Source organism: Adiantum capillus-veneris, chromosome 14 (assembly GCF_014529385.1).
Source record: "Adiantum capillus-veneris isolate H3 chromosome 14, ASM1452938v2, whole genome shotgun sequence".
Lineage (NCBI taxonomy): Eukaryota > Viridiplantae > Streptophyta > Polypodiopsida > Polypodiales > Pteridaceae > Adiantum > Adiantum capillus-veneris.
Window position 1 is genome coordinate 12,490,848 of NC_140944.1, and position 21,427 is coordinate 12,512,274.

The following is a 21,427-nucleotide window of genomic DNA, read 5'->3' on the forward strand; positions in this document are numbered from 1 at the left end:
TTGGAAGATAGAAGCAAAGACCATTCGCACATTTGTGGGGAAGAGTTGTTGCAACTCAAGGAGTGCTTCTTTGCCACTATTATGTGAACCTCCTTTAGAATTAAGAGAATTAATGCACGGAGGTAATACTAGAAGCAAGAAATTCCTAAAACATATTAGAGCATACAATAGTGTGTTGGCTTTTTCTTCTTTAGGAGCTCATATAGATGAATCTCTCTGTCAAAGAAAAGGAATCTATACCTTCAAAGTGCATGGATCTATCTATCATAAAATTGGTCCACTGATGCCTGAAGGATAGCCAGATCTAATCCCTCGATTTGCTCAGTTGTATTTTTTTGACACTGAGAATGAGTTGTAAAATAGGATGCACCATGTTTCTAAACTCAAGCCAGATGTCTTGGAAATCTTGCAATCAATGATGTATCGCGTAAATCCTTACGCTCAAGCTTTCAGGAAGTTACATCAATGGTTCAAACTTCCAATATTCATGACATAAGGATGGTCATCACTGAGAAACGTACAAATGGCTGGTAGTACCTTGCTCCAACGGGTGCAGAAGTTGTTGCAATCATGTCTGGTCAAGGCGATGAGAGCATCTAAAAAGAATCTCAAATTTCCACAGGTCGTACATGTCTCTATTATATGTGTTGCTATTTCCAAGTGGTGAAGAAGGTTGGAATCCCTACATACAGGCATTAGACAGGCCACGAGAAAACAGAGAGCAAGGGGGAAGGAATACAAGGTATACTTCTACAATGGATTTCTACAAGTATAGATTGCAAATCAGGGATGACACAACACAATGTCTTCTACATGGTGGTAGGCTATTGCAACAATATATTGTTGATGCATACAATTGTATGGAGGAGTTGAGGCTTTTATGGGTTCACAATCATCAGAGTGATCTATGTAGTGAGGTGTATCAAGGTTTGGCTGACATGATCGGAGCAAGATATGGAACAAGGGGGGATAGAGAACCCATATTGGGTGCTAATGTTGGCAGTGTTAAGTATGGAGCCTGATTTACCCTTGTAATTTTCTGTGGTAAAAGCGCACATTTGTAAGGCCCCCATTATGAGGAGAAGCCATCGTGCGTGAAGGAAAATCACTCACCGGAAACCAAAATTTTCACGGACAAGAATCAGGGGCAACTTTAAAGGCCCCCGAGAAATTTTTTTTCGTCGGAATATTATGGCCGGATGGCGGCCGGAAAGTGGTCGGAAAACAACCGGTCGGTTGGCCAGTGGCCGGTAGTCAATGGCCAATGGCCGGTGGTCGGAAGTCAATGGCCGGTGGCCGGTGGCCAAATTCAAAAGCGGACTTGTCTTCTCAAGGGCGGCCACACATGGGCGGATTGGAGGGTCCGATTTGGACTTATTCGCACAAGGGCGGCTATACATGGCTGTCTCTCATACGGTTGGCCAGTGGCCGGTAGTCAATGGTCGATGGCCGGTGGTCGGAAGTCAATGACCGGTAGCCGGTGGCCAAATTCAAAAGCGGACTTGTCTTCTCAAGGGCGGCCACACATGGGTGGATTGGAGGGTCCGATTTGGACTTATTCGCACAAGGGCGGCTACACATGGCTGTCTCTCATAAGAGAGGGCAGCCCTTTTGGCCTATAAAAGGAGGCCATTTCTACACACATTTCATAGTGTGAAGTTGATGCAACAAGGTGAGTGTGAGGTGGTGAGAATGAAGCAAGGCGGGAGCTCCATTAAGGGTATAATCCCTTTGTAAACTACTTCTTGTTTTGAAGTACTAAAGCCATTGAGTGGCTGCTTTCCCGTGGACGTAGCCCACATTGGGTGAACCACGTATATCGTGTGTACTCTCTCTCTCTCTCTCTCTCTCTACTCTATAATCTCGTGTATATAAATCTTTCTCTCTCCATTAAGTAATCTACTCAATTATCTATTTAGCTACGTCTTATTTCCTAACAACTGGTATCAGAGCAAGGTTTGCTCGTATCTAAATTATCTTAAGGAAAGGATTCCTTGAATTGAGTGGGAGTTATGGCGGAGGAAGGGAAGCTCAAGATTGAGAAGTTCAACGGCAAAAACTACCAACATTGGAAGATGCAGATTGAAGACTATCTCTACCAGAAGGACCTCTATTTGCCACTAGGCGGTCTTGCGAAGAAGCCCGCAACAATGGCAGATGAAGCATGGATTGTCCTTGATCGAAAGGCACTGGGAACAATCCGGTTAAGCTTGGCATCAACGGTGGCCTTCAATGTTTCGGAGATGAAGACCACGGAGGACTTGATGAAGTCACTTGACGACTTCTACGAGAAACCATCGGCATCCAATAAGGTATTTCTTATGAAGCGCTTGTTCAATCTAAAGATGGCAGAGAATGGTTCAGTTGCAGAACACCTAAATGACTTTAACACAAACATAAGTCAACTTCGATCAGTGAAAATCAATTTCGATGACGAAGTACGAGCTCTCCTTATACTATCATCTCTACCGGATAGTTGGGACAGCCTTGTGATGGCTGTAAGTAATTCTATCTCTGGCACAAATACTCTTAAGTTTGATGATGTTGTGGGTGTTCTCCTAAGCGAGGAAATGTGAAGGAGAAGCACAGGAGAATCATCAAGTGCTGCACTATCAGTGGAAACAAGAGGAAGGCTTAAGGAGAGGTTCAAAAACCAAAAGGGTCGTGATCGCTCAAGGCAGAGCAAGTCACGCACAAAGTCAGTTCTTGAATGTTGGAACTGCGGCAAGAAGGGCCATGTCAAGAAGGATTGCTGGTCCAAGAAGAAGAAGGAGACAGATTCTCAAGACAACAAGCCAACATCGGAGGCCAATGTGGCAGGTAAAGTAGAGCAAGATGCTCTAATTCTCTCATTAGACAATGTGTCTAATTCCTGGATAGTAGATTCCGGGGCTTCATTCCATGCGACACCACACAAGCAACATTTCCAAGACGACACCAAAGGTAATTTTGGGTATGTATACTTGGGAGATGATGAAGCTTGTGAGATTGTCGACAAAGGTACAGTTTCTGTCAAAACTGCTAACGGAAATGAATGGAAGCTTAAAGATGTTAGGCATGTTCCTTCTCTTCGCAAAAATTTGATTTCTACAGGACAATTGGACGATGAAGGTCACAACATTGCATTCGGAAACAAACGGTGGAAGATCTCAAAGGGATCTTTGTTGGTTGCCAAGGGTGAAAAAGTCGGTACACTTTACTTGTGTACTGTTAGCATGCAACCTTCAGCTTGTGCAGCAACTATAGAAGTTGACAGTGCGGTGTGGCACTACCGACTTGGGCATATGAGTGCCAAAGGAATGCAAATCCTTCAAACAAAGAAGCTTCTACCAGGTTTGAAAGAAGTGGACTTAGAGTTCTGTGAAGATTGTGTTTATGGTAAACAAAAGAGGGTAAAATTTCAAAAATTAGGAAATGAAAGAAAAAATAAAAAACTTGAGTTGGTTCATTCTGATGTTTGGGGTCCTGCAAGTACACCATCACTTGGTGGCTCATTGTACTATGTAACATTCATAGACGATGCGACTAGAAAAACATGGGTTTATGTCATGAAGAATAAATCCGATGTATTTTCCATGTTTCAAAGGTGGAAAGCCTTTGTGGAGAATGAAATAGGTACCAAGGTTAAATGCCTCAGATCCGACAATGAAGGCGAATATTGCAGCCAAGCTTTTGAAAGCTTTTGTGCTAGCAATGGCATTTGGAGGCAAAGGACAACCCCAAGGACACCTCAACAAAATGGGATTTTGGAAAGGATGAACAGGACAATCATGGAACGAGCACGAAGCATGCGGCTACATGCAAGCCTACCGCTTGAGCTTTGGGCGGAAGCTGTAAGTACGTCTGTGTACTTAATCAATCGATCACCCTCAACGGCATTGGATGGGGGAGTTCCAGAAGAGGCATGGACAGGTAAACCGGTGAATTATGCATTTCTCAAAGTGTTTGGGTGTGAGGATTTCATGCACATAGATAGAAGCCTAAGATCAAAGTTAGATGCAAAGTCCAAAAAGTGTTTCTTCATTGGCTATGGAGAAGGAGACTTTGGGTATCGCCTATGGAATCTTGAAGATGGTAAAATCTTAAGGAGTAGGGATGTAATTTTTAGCGAACAAAATATGTACAAAGATTACTTGGAAAGAAAACGAACAAAAGAAACAGGTGATGAGTACATGGAGCTTGAGGACGGTGAAGACTCAAGGACTGCAAACGGTGACAATGTGCAACAACGTCAACCAAATGAGGAGCCTCAACCTATTCCCCGAAGATCTACAAGAGCAAGTAGACCTCCAGAAAGGTTTGTTCCTTCCTTCAACCATCTCTTGATCTCAGATTCTGGAGAGCCGGAATCATATGAAGAAGCTATGCAACATGAATCCAAAGAAGAATGGACGAAGAGCATGCAAGTGGAGATGGACTCACTACATCGCAACCAAACATGGGAGTTGGTTGAGTTGCCTCAAGGTAACCGGGCACTTCAAAACAAATGGGTGTACAAGCTAAAGGAAGAAGAAGGTGGGAAGAAAAGGTACAAGTCTAGGCTTGTGGTAAAAGGTTTTTCTCAAAAGAAAGGTATTGACTTCAATGAAATATTTTCTCTTGTTGTAAAAATGAACTCAATTAGGCTTGTCTTAAGCCTTGTGACTGCTCATGATCTAAATCTCGAGCAAATGGATGTAAATACGGCATTCCCTCACGGTGACTTAGAGGAGGAAATCTACATGCTTCAACCAAAGGGGTATGAAGTAAAAGGTAAGGAGAAAATGGTTTGCAGATTAAAGAAGAGCTTGTATGGTTTAAAGCAAGCATCAAGACAATGGTACTTGCAGTTTGATCGATGGATGTTGGATCATGGATTCACAAGATGCAACTCGGATCACTGCGTCTACACGGAGAATTTGGGAGATGGGAAATTCATCATCCTAATGTTGTATGTTGATGACATGTTGATTGCAAGTGCTAACATGCAGGACATCAAAGACCTAAAAGAGGAGCCGTCCAAATCTTTTTCAATGAAAGATTTAGGTGCTGCAAAGAGGATACTTGGTATGAAAATATCAAGGGACAGGACGAAGAAGACAATAAAGCTATCTCAAGAAGATTACATCAAGAAGGTACTAGAAAGGTTTGCAATGAAAAATGCAAAACCAGTTTCTACACCTTTGGCTGGTCATTTTAAACTAAAGAAGGATATGTGTCCAAAGACACAAGAGGAGATAGCCTATATGTCTAAAGTTCCATATGCTGCAACGGTAGGTTCTCTAATGTATGCTATGGTCTGGACAAGGCCAGACATTGCACATGCAGTGGGAGTTGTGAGTAGGTTCATGGACAACCCAGGTAAAGAGCATTGGCAAGCTGTGAAGTGGATACTTAGATATCTAAAAGGGACAACAACAAATGCTTTGTATTTTGGAGGAACTGATATTTTTCTAGAAGGGTATGCTGATGCAGATATGGCAGGTGACAAAGATACTCGAAGGAGCACTACTGGCTATGTGTTCACGGTTGGAGGCACAACAGTAAGCTGGGCTTCAAAGCTGCAGAAAGTGGTTTCACTTTCTACCATGGAAGTAGAGTATGTAGCAATGACGGAGGCAAGCAAAGAAATTCTGTGGCTTCACAGATTCTTAGAAGAGCTTGGATTCAAACAAGACAATTGTGTCTTGTACAGTGATAGCCAAAGCGCTATCCATCTTGCGAAGAACTCAGCCTTTCATTCAAGGACAAAGCACATTGAGGTGAGATATCACTTCATACGCACTCTTTTGGAAGAGGGACAACTAAAGCTAGGAAAGGTGCATACAAGTGAAAATCGTGCAGAAATGTTTACAAAGGTGGTCAACAAGGAGAAGTTGAGCTTTTGCTCATCTTCAATCGGCATTCAAGGATAAGAAGCCAAAATGGAAAGCAATCACAGGTTTGGTTTGAAGATCAGTCTCCAAGTGGGAGATTGTTAAGTATGGAGCCTGATTTACCCTTGTAATTTTCTGTGGTAAAAGCGCACATTTGTAAGGCCCCCATTATGAGGAGAAGCCATCGTGCGTGAAGGAAAATCACTCACTGGAAACCAAAATTTTCATGGACAAGAATCAGGGGCAACTTTAAAGGCCTCGGGGGCGGAGGCCCCCGAGATTTCTTTTTTCGCCGGAATATTCTTTTTCGTCAGAATATTATGGCCGGACGGCGGCCGAAAAGTGGTCGGAAAACAACCGGTCGGTTGGCCGGTGGCCGGTAGTCAATGGCCGATGGCCGGTGGTCGGAAGTCAACGGCCAGTGGCCGGTGGCCGAATTCAAAAGCGGACTTGTCTTCTCAAGGGCGGCCACACATGGGCGGATTGGAGGGTCCGATTTGGACTTATTCGCACAAGGGCGGCTACACATGGTTGTCTCTCATAAGAGAGGGCAGCCCTTTTGGCCTATAAAAGGAGGCCATTTCTACACACATTTCATAGTGTGAAGTTGATGCAACAAGGTGAGTGTGAGGTGGTGAGAATGAAGCAAGGCGGGAGCTCCATTAAGGGTATAATCCCTTTGTAAACTACTTCTTGTTTTGAAGTACTAAAGCCATTGAGTGGCTGCTTTCCCGTGGACGTAGCCCACATTGGGTGAACCACGTATATCGTGTGTATACTCTCTCTCTCTCTCTCTCTCTCTCTCTCTCTCTCTCTACTCTATAATCTCGTGTATATAAATCTGTCTCTCTCCATTAAGTAATCTACTCAATTATCTATTTAGCTACGTCTTATTTCCTAACAGGCAGGAGGGTGGTATTGCCTTCATCATATGTTGGTAGTCCATGCTATATGCACCAACTCTATTGTTGGAATTAGGGTTGCAGAGAAACATACACAACTTGGAGAAGACGAAGGAAGCTCAAGGCACACGATAGAGAGTGTGTTACTTAGTGTGCAATGGAAAGATAGATAGCCCTAGAGTGATGGGCGTATATACAATGCTCGGGGGAAAAAACCTCCTAAAGAGGGGAAAAATGCCCCAGCGGTCCTAGTGTGTTCACACACATCACTACCACATATATATGGTAACAAATACCCCCTCGAGTGATGCGGTGAACGAGAGATGGCACATGAGTAAAGGGAAGTGCCATCCCCGGAGGACGTGATCACTCCACAAAGTGGAGTAAGCCCAAAGCCTTGCGGAAAGCTTCAAGCTTTTCACAAGACAATGCCTTTGTGAAAAGATCTGCAAGGTTGTCTAAGCCAAGCTGACCTCTCCTGCTAAGAGCCTCTCCCTGACATAGTGGTAATGCACCTCAATGTGCTTTGTGCGAGCATGAAAAACTGGGTTCCTCGCAATCGCCAATGCGCTTTGACTGTCAGTGTAGATAGTGTTGGTAGTGTCCTGTCCAACACCCAAATCAGCCATAAGGCGTCTGAGCCATACACAATCAACCGTAGCTGTGAAGACTGCCCTGTACTCAGCCTCACAACTCGAAGTGGCCATAGTAGGTTGCTTCTCGCTCAACCATGATATACATGAACTGTCAAGCATGAAACAAAAACCACTTGTGGACACTCTTGTGTCAAAACAACCAGCCCAATCTGAGTCCGAGAAAGCATGTAAGTCTGGCGGCAATGATCCCCCCTTGGGATAAAACAAGCCAAGATGTAAAGTGCCACTAAGGTAGCGGAAAATCCTCTTGATAGCCTGCCAATGCTTAGACCCTAGGCTATGCATAAATCTGCTGACCTGCGAGATTGCAAACTGAATATCTGGCCTCGTGTTGCATACATAAATGAGGCAGCCAACAACAATTGGGTAAAGAGTGACATCAGCATGATCGCCAGCATCATGTAGACTCAACTTCAAACCTGTTTCCATGGGAGTGGCAATAGGTTTTCAATCCTCAAGTCCAAACTTACATAGCAATGTCTCTATGTAACTTTTCTGACAGGAGGAAATACCACCATCACACTGCTTAAACTGTATACCCAAGTAATGATGCAACAATCCCAAATCTTTCATCTTGAAAGTAGCATTCAAATCAGCCTTAAATTCAGCAATATGTCTCTCATTTGGTCCAGTGATCAGCAAATCATCGACATCAAGAACCACAATGAGAAGTACATCACCCTCATGTTTTACATACAATGTGCTTTCTGTTGGACTGTTACGAAAGCCTTCTTTGACCAAATGAGTGTCAGCTTTCTCATACCAAGCACGAGGAGATTGCTTCAACCCATACAAAGCCTTCTTACATCTGCACACTTTGTCCTCTTGTCCTTTTATGACAAAACCACGAGGCTGCGTTACATAAACTTCCTCAAATATGTCACCATTCAAGAAAGCAGTAACAATGTCTGATTGATGTACATCCCAACCAAAATGAGCTTCCAATGCACATAGAAAACGCACAGTAGTCATACGACAAGTGGGAGCAAAAGTCTCTTCATAATCTATGCCTTTTTGTTGTTCATAACCCTTTGCAACAAGTCGAGACTTATGGCGATCGATCTCACCATCCGGCTTGCGTTTCAACTTGTAAACCCACTTCGTACAAATGGCCTTTTTGCCAGGAGGCAAATCACATAAAGTCCATGTGTCATTTTCTATAACTGCATCATATTCTGATTGCATGGCAGCCATCCAATTTTTTGAATTATATGCTTCATCAAAAGACAGAGGCTCCTCAACATCATGTAAGCTAGACACAACCAAAGCATAACAATCTGATGCATAAGATGCATGGAGAGAGTCTGAACGAGTACGACTAGACAAAGGTGCATCCAATTTACTGTCATGCAAAGTGTGCACCAGCCATTTTGGCATACCTCTAGCCTGCTCATTTTCAGCCCTTTCCTCATCAAGTACATCATGTACATCTATATCAGTAATAGGTTGATCTATAACATTTTCAGAAACCTCTATAGGTTGTACATTTGCCTCATTGGAAATTACATTTGTATTTCCACCACTGGAAAGAGGCAACAAGGTGTCATAAATGTCCTGTGAGCTTATATTACTGTCTCTAGTACATGACAGCAAGGGCTGAACAGAATCTTCCACAAATCCTACATCTCGTGAAACCAAAATATGTTTTTTTTGCGGATGATACAACCTGTAACCTTTGCTTTTGGCACTATAACCAACAAAAATACATTTGACAGCCTTATCATCCAATTTTCTGTGCTGTGTTTATGGCACCAAAGCATATCCCAAACAGCCAAAAACACGCATGTGCTCAATAGAAGGCTTTCTATCATGCCATGCTTCATATGGAGCAATAGACTGCAAATGTTTTGTAGGACACGTGTTAAGTACATATGTGGCGCACATGATGGCCTCAAGCCAAAAAGAATGCGTCAAAGCTTGACTTTTGACCATACATTGTGTCATTTCCGTCAATGACCTGTTTTTCTCTCAGCAACACCATTTTGCTAAGGTGTATAAGGCACTGTACATTGGTGTTTTATCCCACGACTAGCCAGAAATGCATTAAATTCATGAGACATATACTCCCCCCCTCGATCGGAACGGAGGGTGCCCATAGTACATTTTGAAACATTTTTAGCCATAGCCAAAAATTGTTTGAAGCACATAAAAAACTTCGGACTTCGCTTTAAGCGGGAATACCCATGCATGTCTGGAGTAATCATCAATGAAAGTCACGAAGTAAAGGTAATGGCCCAAGGACGGAGTTTGCATGGGCCCACAAACATCACTATGCACAAGCTGCAACCTGCATGTGGCCCGAACTGAACCATCCTTTGGAAACTTAGAACGCTGCATCTTACCCAAAATACAGCCTTCACAAACATGTTTGACAGGTGCTTCGAGAGGCGGAAAAGAAGCAACCATATCAGATTTCTGCAAAACGCAGCAAACTGGAAAAATGCATCAACATCAGCAACATAGTCTCCTTTCATAGAAGACTCAACAATGGCTGCATTTGTAGTGGAACCACCCTCTTTCTTCTTAGCCTCTTTGGCCTTCAAGTTAGGACATGACTTGATCAAGTGATCATTAGCTTTACAATAATGGCAATGCATCTTCTTTTTGCCCTTATCACCAGAATTTCCAGGCGAATTGCTGCCAGCTGGAGCATTAGGAATAGAAGTTTTGCCACTTGGAGCAAAACCATAAGAAGTGGCTGCATTGTTGTTACCACCCTTTCTTTGAGAAGCAATAAATGCCTGTTCAAGTGCACGTTGACTAGTCTTGTTTTTTCTGGAAAGTGATTCTTGCAACAACAATGTGCATAATGCATCAAACTTGACAACTTCTGGATTTCCCTGGGTCATAAGTCTCCAAGTACTAGCAAAAGTCTCGTAAGAATCAGGTAAGGCATCAAGAATAGTCTGCACTAGGGAACTGTCTGAAATGACTTCACCTGCAGAAATGAGTTGCTCATTGATATCCTTTACACTAGCAAGGAAAGTGTCCATATCATCTTCCTCATGCATAATCTTCGACTCTAGCTCTTTACATAGCAAAGCAATTTTAGCCTCATTGCGACTTGCATAAAGACCAGCCAAAATATCCCAAGCTTGTTTTGCAAATTTTGTTGAACGGATGTGAGGAACAATGGTGCGCTTCATAGACAAAACAATCAATGCATGAGCTTGCGCATCCTTAACATCCCAACGAGCTTGTTCTGTCGTAGGCATAACAACTCTAACAGCTGCAATCCTTACAACAAGACCTGCAACATCCTCAACATCGCCTACATCCTCAGAACCAGGACGTACATCAATGCCCTGCACAATATTCTAGACACCCTTTGACACAAGAACGTGTTGCATCATATAAGCCCACATAGGGTAATTGTCCCCATCCAACATGTCCTCAGCAGCAAACATCTTGAACACATCTGTGTTGTTGTTGTTAGCCATGGTAAATGCTGCACCTGATGTTAAAACTGCCCGAAAATAGGAGAAACGGAGCGGGAACAACACATGCTATATAGCACAAACCGTAGAAGATTGTAAGGCACCTATTATGCAGAAAACGGCTTTGACAGAAATTTTGCACAAAATGACGAAATAGCCTGTGCAGTACTGCCTGTAGTGAAAACGGAGGCTGAAATGAGCCCGAATCAGAAATCTGTTTGGTGTTGATGATAAGTCACTTTCAAGTGGTGTGACTAACTTCACCTGCGAATGCTCGCCAAAGCTCACTAAAATTGGAGAGAGTGAGCAGGCGTGTACTGGAGCAGCTGGCGACTAAGCCCAGGAGGACGCAACCTGCTTTGATACCAATTGTTGGAATTAGGGTTGCAGAGAAATATACACAGCTTGGAGAAGACGAAGGAAGCTCAAGGCACACGATTGAGAGTGTGTTACTTAGTGTGCAATGGAAAGATAGATAGCCCTAGAGTGATGGGCATATATACAATGCATGGGGAAAAAAAACCTCCTAAAGAGGGAAAAAATGCCCCGGCGGTCCTAGTGTGTTCACACACTAGGACCGCCGGGTGGTAGTGATGTGTTCACACACATCAGTACCACATGTATATGGTAGCATCTATCAGGATGCCATGGCAATTGTACGCAAAAGAGGGAAGCCTGATCTTTTCATAACATTCACATGCAATCCTGGATGGAGGGGGATACAGGAAGAATTATTGCCTGGACAAATGTCCAACGATCGGCATGACCTTACTGCACGTGTTTTCTACCATAAGTTCAAGGATTTGATGGGCTTGCTGATTAGGGGGGAGATTTTTGGTAAGGTCATTGGATACATTTTTGTGATTGAGTTCCAAAACAGAGGCCTTCCTCATGCCCACATTCTATTGATACTTTCTCCCGAGCACAAACCAACAGAGACATCCCATTATGATAAGATGGTGTGTGCGGAGCTTCCTAATAAGGTGATGTTTCCACAATTGCATGACATTATCAGTCGGTGTAATGTACATGGTCCATGTGGAAACTTGAATAAAAATGCTCCATGTATGGTAGAGGGAAAGTGCAGGTTTAAATACCCTCGAGGCTTCAATGGATCGACTACTGTGGATAGGGAAGGATACCCAACATACATGAGGAGGGATGATGGAAATCACACTGTTTATAAGAATGTGCAAATGAATAATAAATGGATTGTTCCATACAATCCATTTTTGTCAGTAAGGTACAATGCACATATCAATGTGGAGGTTTGCTCAACTATATCCGCTGTGAAATATCTCTACAAGTATGTGTATAAGGGACATGACAGGAAACTATTGCTCTACAAGACACTGAAGAGATTTTAGATGAAGTTACAAACTATCTTAATGCACGATATGTATCAGCATTTGAGGCTATCTGGCGGGTATTTGGGTTTGACTTGCATCAAGAGAAACCTGACATGCAACGCCTCCATATTCATTTACCTCATCAAAATCAAGTCTTCTTTAATGACAGAGTGACTATACAGAGTGTGGTGGAGAGTGAGGCCAACAGAAAGACTACGCTCACCGAGTGGTTTGTTGCAAATCAAAGATATCCAGAGGCCAATGATTTGTTGTACATACACTTCCCAACAAAGTGGGTTTGGAAGTCAGCAAGCAGAACATGGACTCCAAGACAGAAAGGAGACGTGATTGGAAGAATGTACAACATCGTTCCCACTGCTGAAGAGTTGTACTATTTGCGCATGTTACTCAACAAGTGTAAAGGATGTAGGTCTTTTGAGGATATTCAGACCTTCAATGGACGAGTATATGAAACATTTAAAGAAGCATGCAATGCACGGGGATTATTGCAAGTTGATGATGAATGGTTTCTTTGTTTAGAAGAGCTTCATTTCAACAAGCAGGAAAACAATTACGGCTACTATTTGTAGTCATTTTGGTTTTTTGTGAGTCGATATGTCCTGGTGCATTATGGAATCACTTTGGTAAGGAGCTTTCCAAGGACCATGTATATCATATGAAAACTTGCACAACCAATCTTAGTATCTGTGAACGCATGGCATAAAACCAAGCATTGTCAAACTTAGAGACAATGCTTCAACAGTATGGAAAGAGGCTCTCAGATTACTCTGGAATGCCCCAGGTGGATCACACATTGCAAGTAATGAGTGATCATGGAGTGCTTGCTGAAGAATTAATGTATAATGTAGAGGAACAAAGAGTCCTGTCTACTCAAATGGAATCATCTTTGAATGTTGGACAAAGGGAAGCTTACAATCGGGTTTTACAAGCCATTAACATGAATAGTGGGACTGTGTTCTTCTTGGATAGGCCAGGTGGAACAGGAAAGACCTATCTTTATAATGCCTTGCTCTCTTGTATACGCGGAGGGAGAAAAGTTGCTTTGGCATGCGCATCATCTGGTATTGCGGCCCAACTTCTTGGCAATGGAAGGACTACACACTTCAGATTTAAGATCCCTATTGATATAACTTCTGACTCGACATGCAATATTAAAGTAAATAGCCAGCTTGCTGAGCTGTTGTGAATGGCTTCATTGATCATATGGGATGAAGCTCCCATGACTCATAGACATGATTTTGAGGCTCTTGATAAGACACTAAGAGATGTCATGCATAAACATGTTGTTTGGCGGAAAGGTTTTCCTCCTTGGTGGTGATTTTAGACAGATCTTGCATGTTGTACGTTGAGGAGGAAGGGCAGACATTGTTGATGCATCTTTGTGCCGCTCATACATTTGGTGTTGTACAGAAGTTCCGCGTCTAACCGAGAACATGCGAGTGGTCAATTGTTGCAATAATGTTAGAGAAAGAGAATTTATGCGGTGGACACTTGATATTGGCAATGGCAATGTTTGTGATGGGAGGTACATGGTAATGTAGCTTTGCCAACCTACATGGTGCTACCACAAAATAGTTTGCAAGGACTTATTGATTGCATATATGGAGATCTTGAAACACTCTCTTGCCATGTAGCCTTTTTCAAGGACAGAGCAATCTTAGCACCTCGCAACAAGGATGTGGATGCTATAAACAATTTGGTTTTGCAAAAATTTCTTGGTACTTATAAGTAATATGTCAGTGCAGACTTAGTGTGTGAATCAGATTGTGATAGCATTTTATTCACAACTGAGTTCTTAAATAGTTTAGATCTTGGAGGAGGTTTTCCACCACATGTTTTGCATTTGAAACAAAATGCTCCAGTTATGTTGCTCCGCAATTTGGATCCAAGAAGTGGTCTTTGTAATGGGACACGCTTGATTTGTAAGCAATTTCACATCAAAGTGATTGAAGCAGAAATCATTACAGGGTCACATGCAAGAAATGTCATGTTCATCCCAACGATTGATTTTCTCATGGGAGCTAGAGAAGGCCTCCCTTTTGAGTTGAAACATCGACAATTTCCCTTGAGATGTGCTTTGGGATGACGATCAACAAGGCGCAAGGTTAAACATTGGGAGTGCTTGGATTGTATCTTCCAACACCTGTTTTCACCCATGGTCAATTGTATGTGGCAATGTCTCGCGTGAGATCGTCTTTTTCCATCAAGGTTGTGGTTGGTGATGGTCACCCCACAAGTGTGAGGAAAGGGGGAGACCAAAGGACATACACTTCTAACATTGTCTACAAGGAAGTGATGCAATTGACCTCATTATGAAATGAAATGCAAGTGTAAAGACCCATTCAGCCTTCCAAGAGTTGAATTAAGGTCTACCAATTTGCTCATGAATTTCAGAGAGGTGTCTTCTTTGGATGTTACATTTTGAGGCCTTATATAGTGATATGATAGGGGATCTCCATAATTGTGATATGTATTTTCTCTCTCTCTCTCTCTCTCTCTCTCTCTCTCTCTCTCTCTCTCCCCAAAATACATAGCACCAATCTTTGATCTTCATTTAGTTTTTTTTATGAATGAAGATGGATTTTAAGACCTCCGTGACCTTCACGCTAGGAAGGCGGCCTCGACACATCCAAGGTAAAAGATTCTATTCTCTCTCTCTCTCTCTCTCTCTCTCTCTCTCTCTCTCTCTCATTTGAAACTCACAATCACCAACTATGTTTAGAATCCACTACAATGGAGGGGCCCTATCAGAGCCATGGAGGTTATTCATCTGCTCGAGGTTTTGGATGTAGTAAGGTAACAATGTTGATGTAGTAAAGTAATCATTTTTTATTTTGTCTCTATTTTGTTTATACTAATAGATTTTTGATTGGATATAGATTACAAAATTATCCACATTTCTTGCTGGTGGGATTTTTTGAGGACTCATATGATCCAAGTTTGCTCTGCTACGTCCAAGTTTCTATCCAGAGAGGATTCAGAGCACGTATCACCATTGCAGGGCTAGGAAGAACCCTCCCAATGAATGCTGTGTTTTCTCAAAGTCTAACCCATGGTAGTTGGTCCCTACGCATTTTTGTTCTGGGGTCTATCCCCCCAGTGATTGGTCGATGTGTCTTACATCGTGGACCATGGGTGGTTCGATACCGTGGTAGAGCATGTCGTAAGCTGCACTTTAGGATGTAGAAAGCTTGCATGTACTACGCATAGATATTATTTTGGAAATTTTGACATTTTGATTGCATATTTAGAGACCTTCAACAATATCTTGCCATGCAAACTTTTATAAATAATTTGGTATAGCAACAATTTGGAATATGTCAATGCATACGTAGTGTGTAAATCACATTGTGATAGCATTATATGATTTGCACTTGAAACATAATGCTGCAGTTATATATAGATCTGCAATTTAAACCCAAACAAGAAGTGGTCTTTGTAATGCTATATTTTTTGACATAATTTATTGCATAAAGGGTTGAACAAAATCTTTTCAAATGTTCATTTCCAAAATATATGAAAGTTCTTTTACATGGGTCATACCGCCATCGAGGGCGCAATCGTAAAGTCATATACTCTCTAAATTTCGTTGTGATGAAGAAAAATAAAATAAAAGTTGAAGAACTATTACAGTAGCTGGAACTGTGTGTGGTAGCTGAAAAAATGACCTGTAGGACCAAACCTTACAAACTGGTGAAATGGAGATATAGATAGGGAGAGAGGGGGGGAGAAATTGACAAATGAGAGCAAAAAGGTAATGCGAGAGAAATACAGAGAAGAGGGGGGATTTTTTATATAAAAGTAGAGAGAGTGAGAGGGGAAGAGAGAGAGAGAGAGCGTGAGAGAGAGTACTCACCATCAATTGAAATTGTCAAGATTTGTACGCTTTTTCACCATCAATTTTATAAGAAAAATGGATTTAAAGTTATCAAGGTGGGATTACACTAAATCTATGGCAAGGGGAGAGAGAGAGAGAGAGAGAGAGAGAGAGAGAGAGAGAGAGAGAGAGAGAGAGAGAAAGAGAGAGAGAGAGAGAGAGAGTTCTTTTCTTCATCTGCTTTTATGAAAATTTTCAAAAGCGAGGGGTTTGAGGGTAAGAGAGGCCATGCCGCCACCGAAGGCGGCACCGTTTTACCTAGTGAACACTAAAACTTCAAAGGGAGATTAAAATTCAAACTCGTGAAAAAACGGATAGATCTGAGGTTGATTACACTAACGAACCCGTTTATGTGTGGCTGGAGCACCTCTCTCAATAAAAAAAATTGGTATTCTTTTTCCCAGCTCTACTGGTTCCAACTCGATGATGCGGCAAAACCATTTTCATCAGCGTCAATTTCAATTTCAAGAACTAGCATTAAAGAGAAAAAAAATAATTTTAAGTATCCATTTAAATCGTCATTACCTTATCGCCAAAGCTTTTAAAAAAAACCATTTTCATCAGCGTCAATTTCAATTTCAATTTCAATTTCAAAAACTAGCATTAAAGAGAAAAATAATAATTTTAAGTATCCATTTAAATCCATCATTACCTTATCGCCAAAGCTTTTATAAAAAACCACCCAAACACTAAGACTTTTGCCACTGGTAGGCCAAAAAGGAGGAGCTTGTTACGGCGACATATGCCTTTGAATAAAGGGTCATGAACATTGGGAACATTGGAGAGTGGCCTTTCCAATTTTTAAGCTAAACTATAAGACTGCATCGTTCATGAATGTTAATGTTTAGAACTAAACTTTAGAGACTCCCCAATGAAGTGATTGTTATCAAAGGGTTAGTCACCTCTAAATTCTAATCAGCCCTTTCTAGGATGAAGAGGTAAAGTCAAGTTTGCAGGGAAGAGTTTCAAATATCCATTTTCAGAGGTCAAGTTAGTCACACCACTTAAAAGTGACTTATCATCAACACCAAGCAATGATCATCTCCTGGTAAAACTATTCACAGATGATTCGCTCCTCTTTTCAAAGGCATGCCCCCAGGTTGTCAGGAAAGCTCTAGAGATTGTGCAAATGTTTGTCGTGTCACTAGAAAGAGTTCCTAAAACTAATAAAAAGATCTTTATAGGAAAACAACACGAAAACCTCCAGGACCGTGGCCAAGGAGGCTTCGAAATTCTTAACCCAATTGCCCATGCTGAGGCCCGTTGTGCCAAATTTGTGGTCTCATTGGCTAAACAGGACCAAGCTTGGGCTATCATGATCAAGGATATGTTAGATGCAGCTAAGTTTGGTTTGAAAGGTGGTAAGTGGAAAGGACTAGAGTTTCACGACAAACTCTTAGCCTCGACGTGGTCTACCCTAAGTCTGGGGGCGTCTCAGTGGAACTGATAAGGAAGTGCAAAAGAGCAGTTGAGGTTTTGGAGTGGGAGGAAGAAACCAGGTACTTAAAGAACTCCATCATGCATTCGTCCCCCTGGCTGTATAAAGTTGTACGACCACCACAAAGCCCCTTTTGGATAGAAACTACCGGGAAAGTGAATAATAAGGGTTTGAATCGGCTAGCTCAGTTCTGAGAGACAGTAACAGTAAGAGCTAAAAACCCATTGACCTTCTGGCAACCTGGTTTCAACTAAATGGCTATGAGATATTGTTAGTCAACAGCGTGATAAAAGATCTTGACAATGTTGTGATGCCAGTTTGTGAATCCGAGGTTTGAGTGGAATGCCTGGAGATGGCCCGGAAGTATTCTTTTATGGAAATCCCATTCTAAAGGCATATATCATGCAATTATTCGCGAAAATGATTGGTCTAGCCCCTTCAACAGAATATGGAAGAGACAATGCCCAAAAGAATGGTGGAAGGAAGTCATCAAGAACATTTGGAAGCCAAAGTGGCCGCAGTTTATGAAGATATTTTTATGGAAGGTGATGTGGGGTGCTCTATCGACGAGCATAAAGATCCAAGAAAGACAAATTGGGTCCAATCCATGCTTGGGGTGTAGGATAGCTAGCAAGGATCTGGCCCACCTATTCATGGAATGCCAGGCAATCAGAGTCCTAGCATTGAAAATCTGCAAGTAGGTCAAAAGGACTTGGTAGATCAGATTCTTCAAGACTGATCTGTTCCTTGGTGGTAAGAAGTTGGGAAGTCTTGCTATTCTCATCTGCACTCAAACTGTCAAGTACTTCTTCTTTCACTATATACGGCGGGCGAGGAACCACCGTGTGTTTGAAGGAGATTTTGATGTGGCAAGCTTCTTAGAGATTATACAAGAAAGCAGTGTGATGATCTATACGCTCGGATGCAAGCAAGTCTCGAAAGACTGGTCTAGGGCTATCCATGTCGTGCTGTCAACCTGCGATAAGTAAACGCCTAGAACTATAGTTCACCTTCTTGTTAAGACAGGGATGTTAAGCCTCAGTGAGAGGTGGTAGACATCCAACTTGTAATTGTCAGCACCTCAAGGCTTGGCCTGAGCTTGAGGTTGTTTTGTAATTTTATGTTGTGCTTAATATAATTCACTCACAAATTGTGAGTTTTGCAAAAAAAACAAAGTGACTTATCATGGCAACTCATGAACTATGTTACTCTTCCTGGAAAATAAACTTCAAAATGTGTAGCAGAACGATGAAACTTGCACCAATAGATCCAATACTTTTGATTGGGGTTTTGTTTTGAGGGGGGGGGGGGGGGGGGCAAACATTCACCACAATAAACAATGGTTATCACGTGAGCTTAAAAATAGGGTTATTTTGTTTCTACATTTTTTCACATTTAACATACAAAAAAGTGTTGAAAAAGTCATCCTAAAAGATTTACAAATTGAATAAGAAAAGGAACCCTTTTATTGGTGAAAAAATAGTCCTTGAACGCACACGATATATAGGTTTTACATATAGTGATTTCCCTTCCCTCCTCCTCTTCTCCCCCCCCAAAAAGAAAACCCAAAAAAAAAACTTTTGACCATATCACAACTTCATGGGAGTTCTTTGACGATATAATCATCTACTCCAAATCTCTTGAGGAGCACAAAAAACACCTCCAAGTAATTTTTCAAGCTTTGAGAGACAATAAGCTTTTCATTAATCAAAAGAAAAGTGAATTATTCTTGCAAGAAATTCAATACTTTATGTCATATTATCTCTCAATCTGGTATCCGTATGGATCCCACAAAGTTGGAAGCAATTAAAGAATGGCCTAAACCAAGGAATTTACAGGAGTTATGAAGTTGTATATGTGCATACTATAGGCGCTTCATAGAAAATTTATTATTAATAGTTGGTCCACTACATGATCTAACCAAAAAGAATGTTAAGTATGCATGGATTGGAAAGGAGCAAGAAGCTTTTGAGACGCTCAAGAAAAAGATTATCTCTCAACCCGTGATTATTTTACCGGATCTCAGAAAGCCCTTTGAGGCCCATGTGATGCTTGTGGTAATTGCCTTCGAGCAGTTTTGCTTCAAGAAGGATGTGCCATAGCATATGAAATCAAGAGATTGAATTCCGATGCGCGAACATTGGGCATTTATGAAAAAGAGCTACTAGCTATCATACATGCCCTAGAAACATGAAAGCATTATCTCATAGGGACTCCATTTATTCTACATACGGATCATCAAAGCCTCAAATACTTCATGAACCAAACCAAGCTTTCTGACAATCAGATGAGGTGGGAAATTTTTCTTTCATAATTCAATTTTTATATTGCTCACATTGCAAGTAAGCACAACCAAGTGGCCGATGCACTTTTGCGATAGCCAATAGCAACTCACAATGATCTATTTTTTAGATAGATGAGTATGCTATTGATCAAGATTTTAAAGATGTAATTTCTACCCTTGCATTAGGAAAGAAAGAAGAACCAATTACCTTCCAAGATGGTTATCTTCTCTGCAGAAATAGGCTACAAAGCACCAAATGGACTAGTCATACAATTTGGAAAGATGTCAATGGGTAAAAAGGGATCTTCTACCCACTAGGAAACCATAGACTAATGACTATGCTTTATCTTTCCTACCTCATAGTCAAGGAAACTATATTTAACTTTCCCAAATTATTTTCTCATATTAAGTTGGTCATTTAAAATGGGAAGATAAACCCTTAACAAGCTATGGAAAAAGCAATGGCCAGAGGAAAGGTGGGAGTATGTAATGGAGAATATTTGGAAGCCAAAGGTTCCGTAGTACATGAAGGTTTTCTTATGGAAGTTTGTTTGGGGTGCTTTACCAACGGGGTGAAGATTCAGGAGAGAGGGATTGGGTCAGATCGATGCTTGGGGTGCAGGCTTGCTAGTGAAGATCTGGCCCACCTATTCATGGACTACCTAGCTATAAAAGGCCTCGCAGGGAAAGTATGCAAGTGGGTCCAGAGAACATGGAAAATTAGTTTTTCAAGACTGACCTATGCCTTGAAGGAAAACATTTAGGTAGTTTTGCACTCCTCATCAACACTCAGATCCTCAGATACTTCTTCTTTCATAATGTATGGCAGACAAGGAACCACCGTGTTTTTGAAGGAGGATTTGAGGTGGCAAGCTTCGCAGAAATTATACAAGAAAGCAAAGTGCTAATATGGGCACTCGGGCGCAAGCAACACTCAGAGGATTGGTCTAGGACTACTTGTGCCTTGTTGTCAGCAGATGGAATGCCTAGGATGGGGGCAAATCTTGGCCATCGGTAAATAAAAGATATCAGAATGAGGCGGGGTGGTAGGGGTGGCTGCCCTGATAGCCATTGTCATTATGATCCCTGGATGTTGTCATGGCTTAACATGAGCATGACAAAACCTTGTAACTTTTTGGGCTGCTCAATATAATCCACTCACAATTGTGAGTTTTGCAAAAAAAAAAGGGGGGGAAGATAAAGGGAGCAAGAGTCAGAATATTAATATGTGCTACAGGACTTATCTCAAGGGGGGGCCAAGATGAGAGATAGTTTTATCTAGTAAGGGACCAAGAGGAGAGATAGTCTACCAAAGAGAAATGTGAACCCAATGAAGCTTGAAATTACCTTAGGTTAAGCTTCATTAAGCCTCAAAGGATAAGTGCTAAAGTCTATTGAGCTTAGGGTTAATGGAAAGACTAATGACAACTCTAGGTATTTTAGACCATTCAATGTTGACACTAAGGTTACCAAGGACCCCAAGTGGGCCAAGTTGCACCCCCCACTTGCATTGTGCAATCCCTAGATGTAGGGATAAGAGAGAGAACACACACACACACACACACACACACACACACACACCCCCACTAGGAAAGTCACTTCTTTCAT

At 41.7% G+C, this 21,427-nt stretch overlaps 2 protein-coding genes across 2 annotated transcripts; both read left to right on the forward strand.

The window, feature by feature from the left end:
- Window positions 1-11,497: 11,497 nt before the first annotated feature.
- On the forward strand, window positions 11,498-12,789 carry LOC147441914 (uncharacterized). Its single transcript, XM_086529308.1, has 2 exons — window positions 11,498-12,118; window positions 12,181-12,789. Exons 1-2 carry the CDS (start codon window positions 11,498-11,500, stop codon window positions 12,787-12,789), a joined length of 1,230 nt encoding a protein of 409 aa, XP_086385434.1.
- A 161-nt stretch (window positions 12,790-12,950) lies between these two features.
- Window positions 12,951-13,406, forward strand: LOC147441915 (uncharacterized). Its single transcript, XM_086529309.1, has one exon. The coding sequence runs from the start codon at window positions 12,951-12,953 to the stop codon at window positions 13,404-13,406; it is 456 nt and encodes a 151-aa protein (XP_086385435.1).
- Window positions 13,407-21,427: the final 8,021 nt, after the last annotated feature.

Excerpts from the sequence above, each read along its gene's own strand:
- LOC147441914 (XM_086529308.1), top strand. The coding sequence starts at position 11,498 with ATGGCAATTGTACGCAAAAGAGGGAAGCCTGATCTTTTCATAACATTC. Across the intron at positions 12,119-12,180 it reads ATGCACATATCAATGTGGAG|GAAACTATTGCTCTACAAGA; the intron begins GTTTGCTCAACT and ends GGGACATGACAG.
- LOC147441915 (XM_086529309.1), top strand. The coding sequence starts at position 12,951 with ATGCTTCAACAGTATGGAAAGAGGCTCTCAGATTACTCTGGAATGCCC.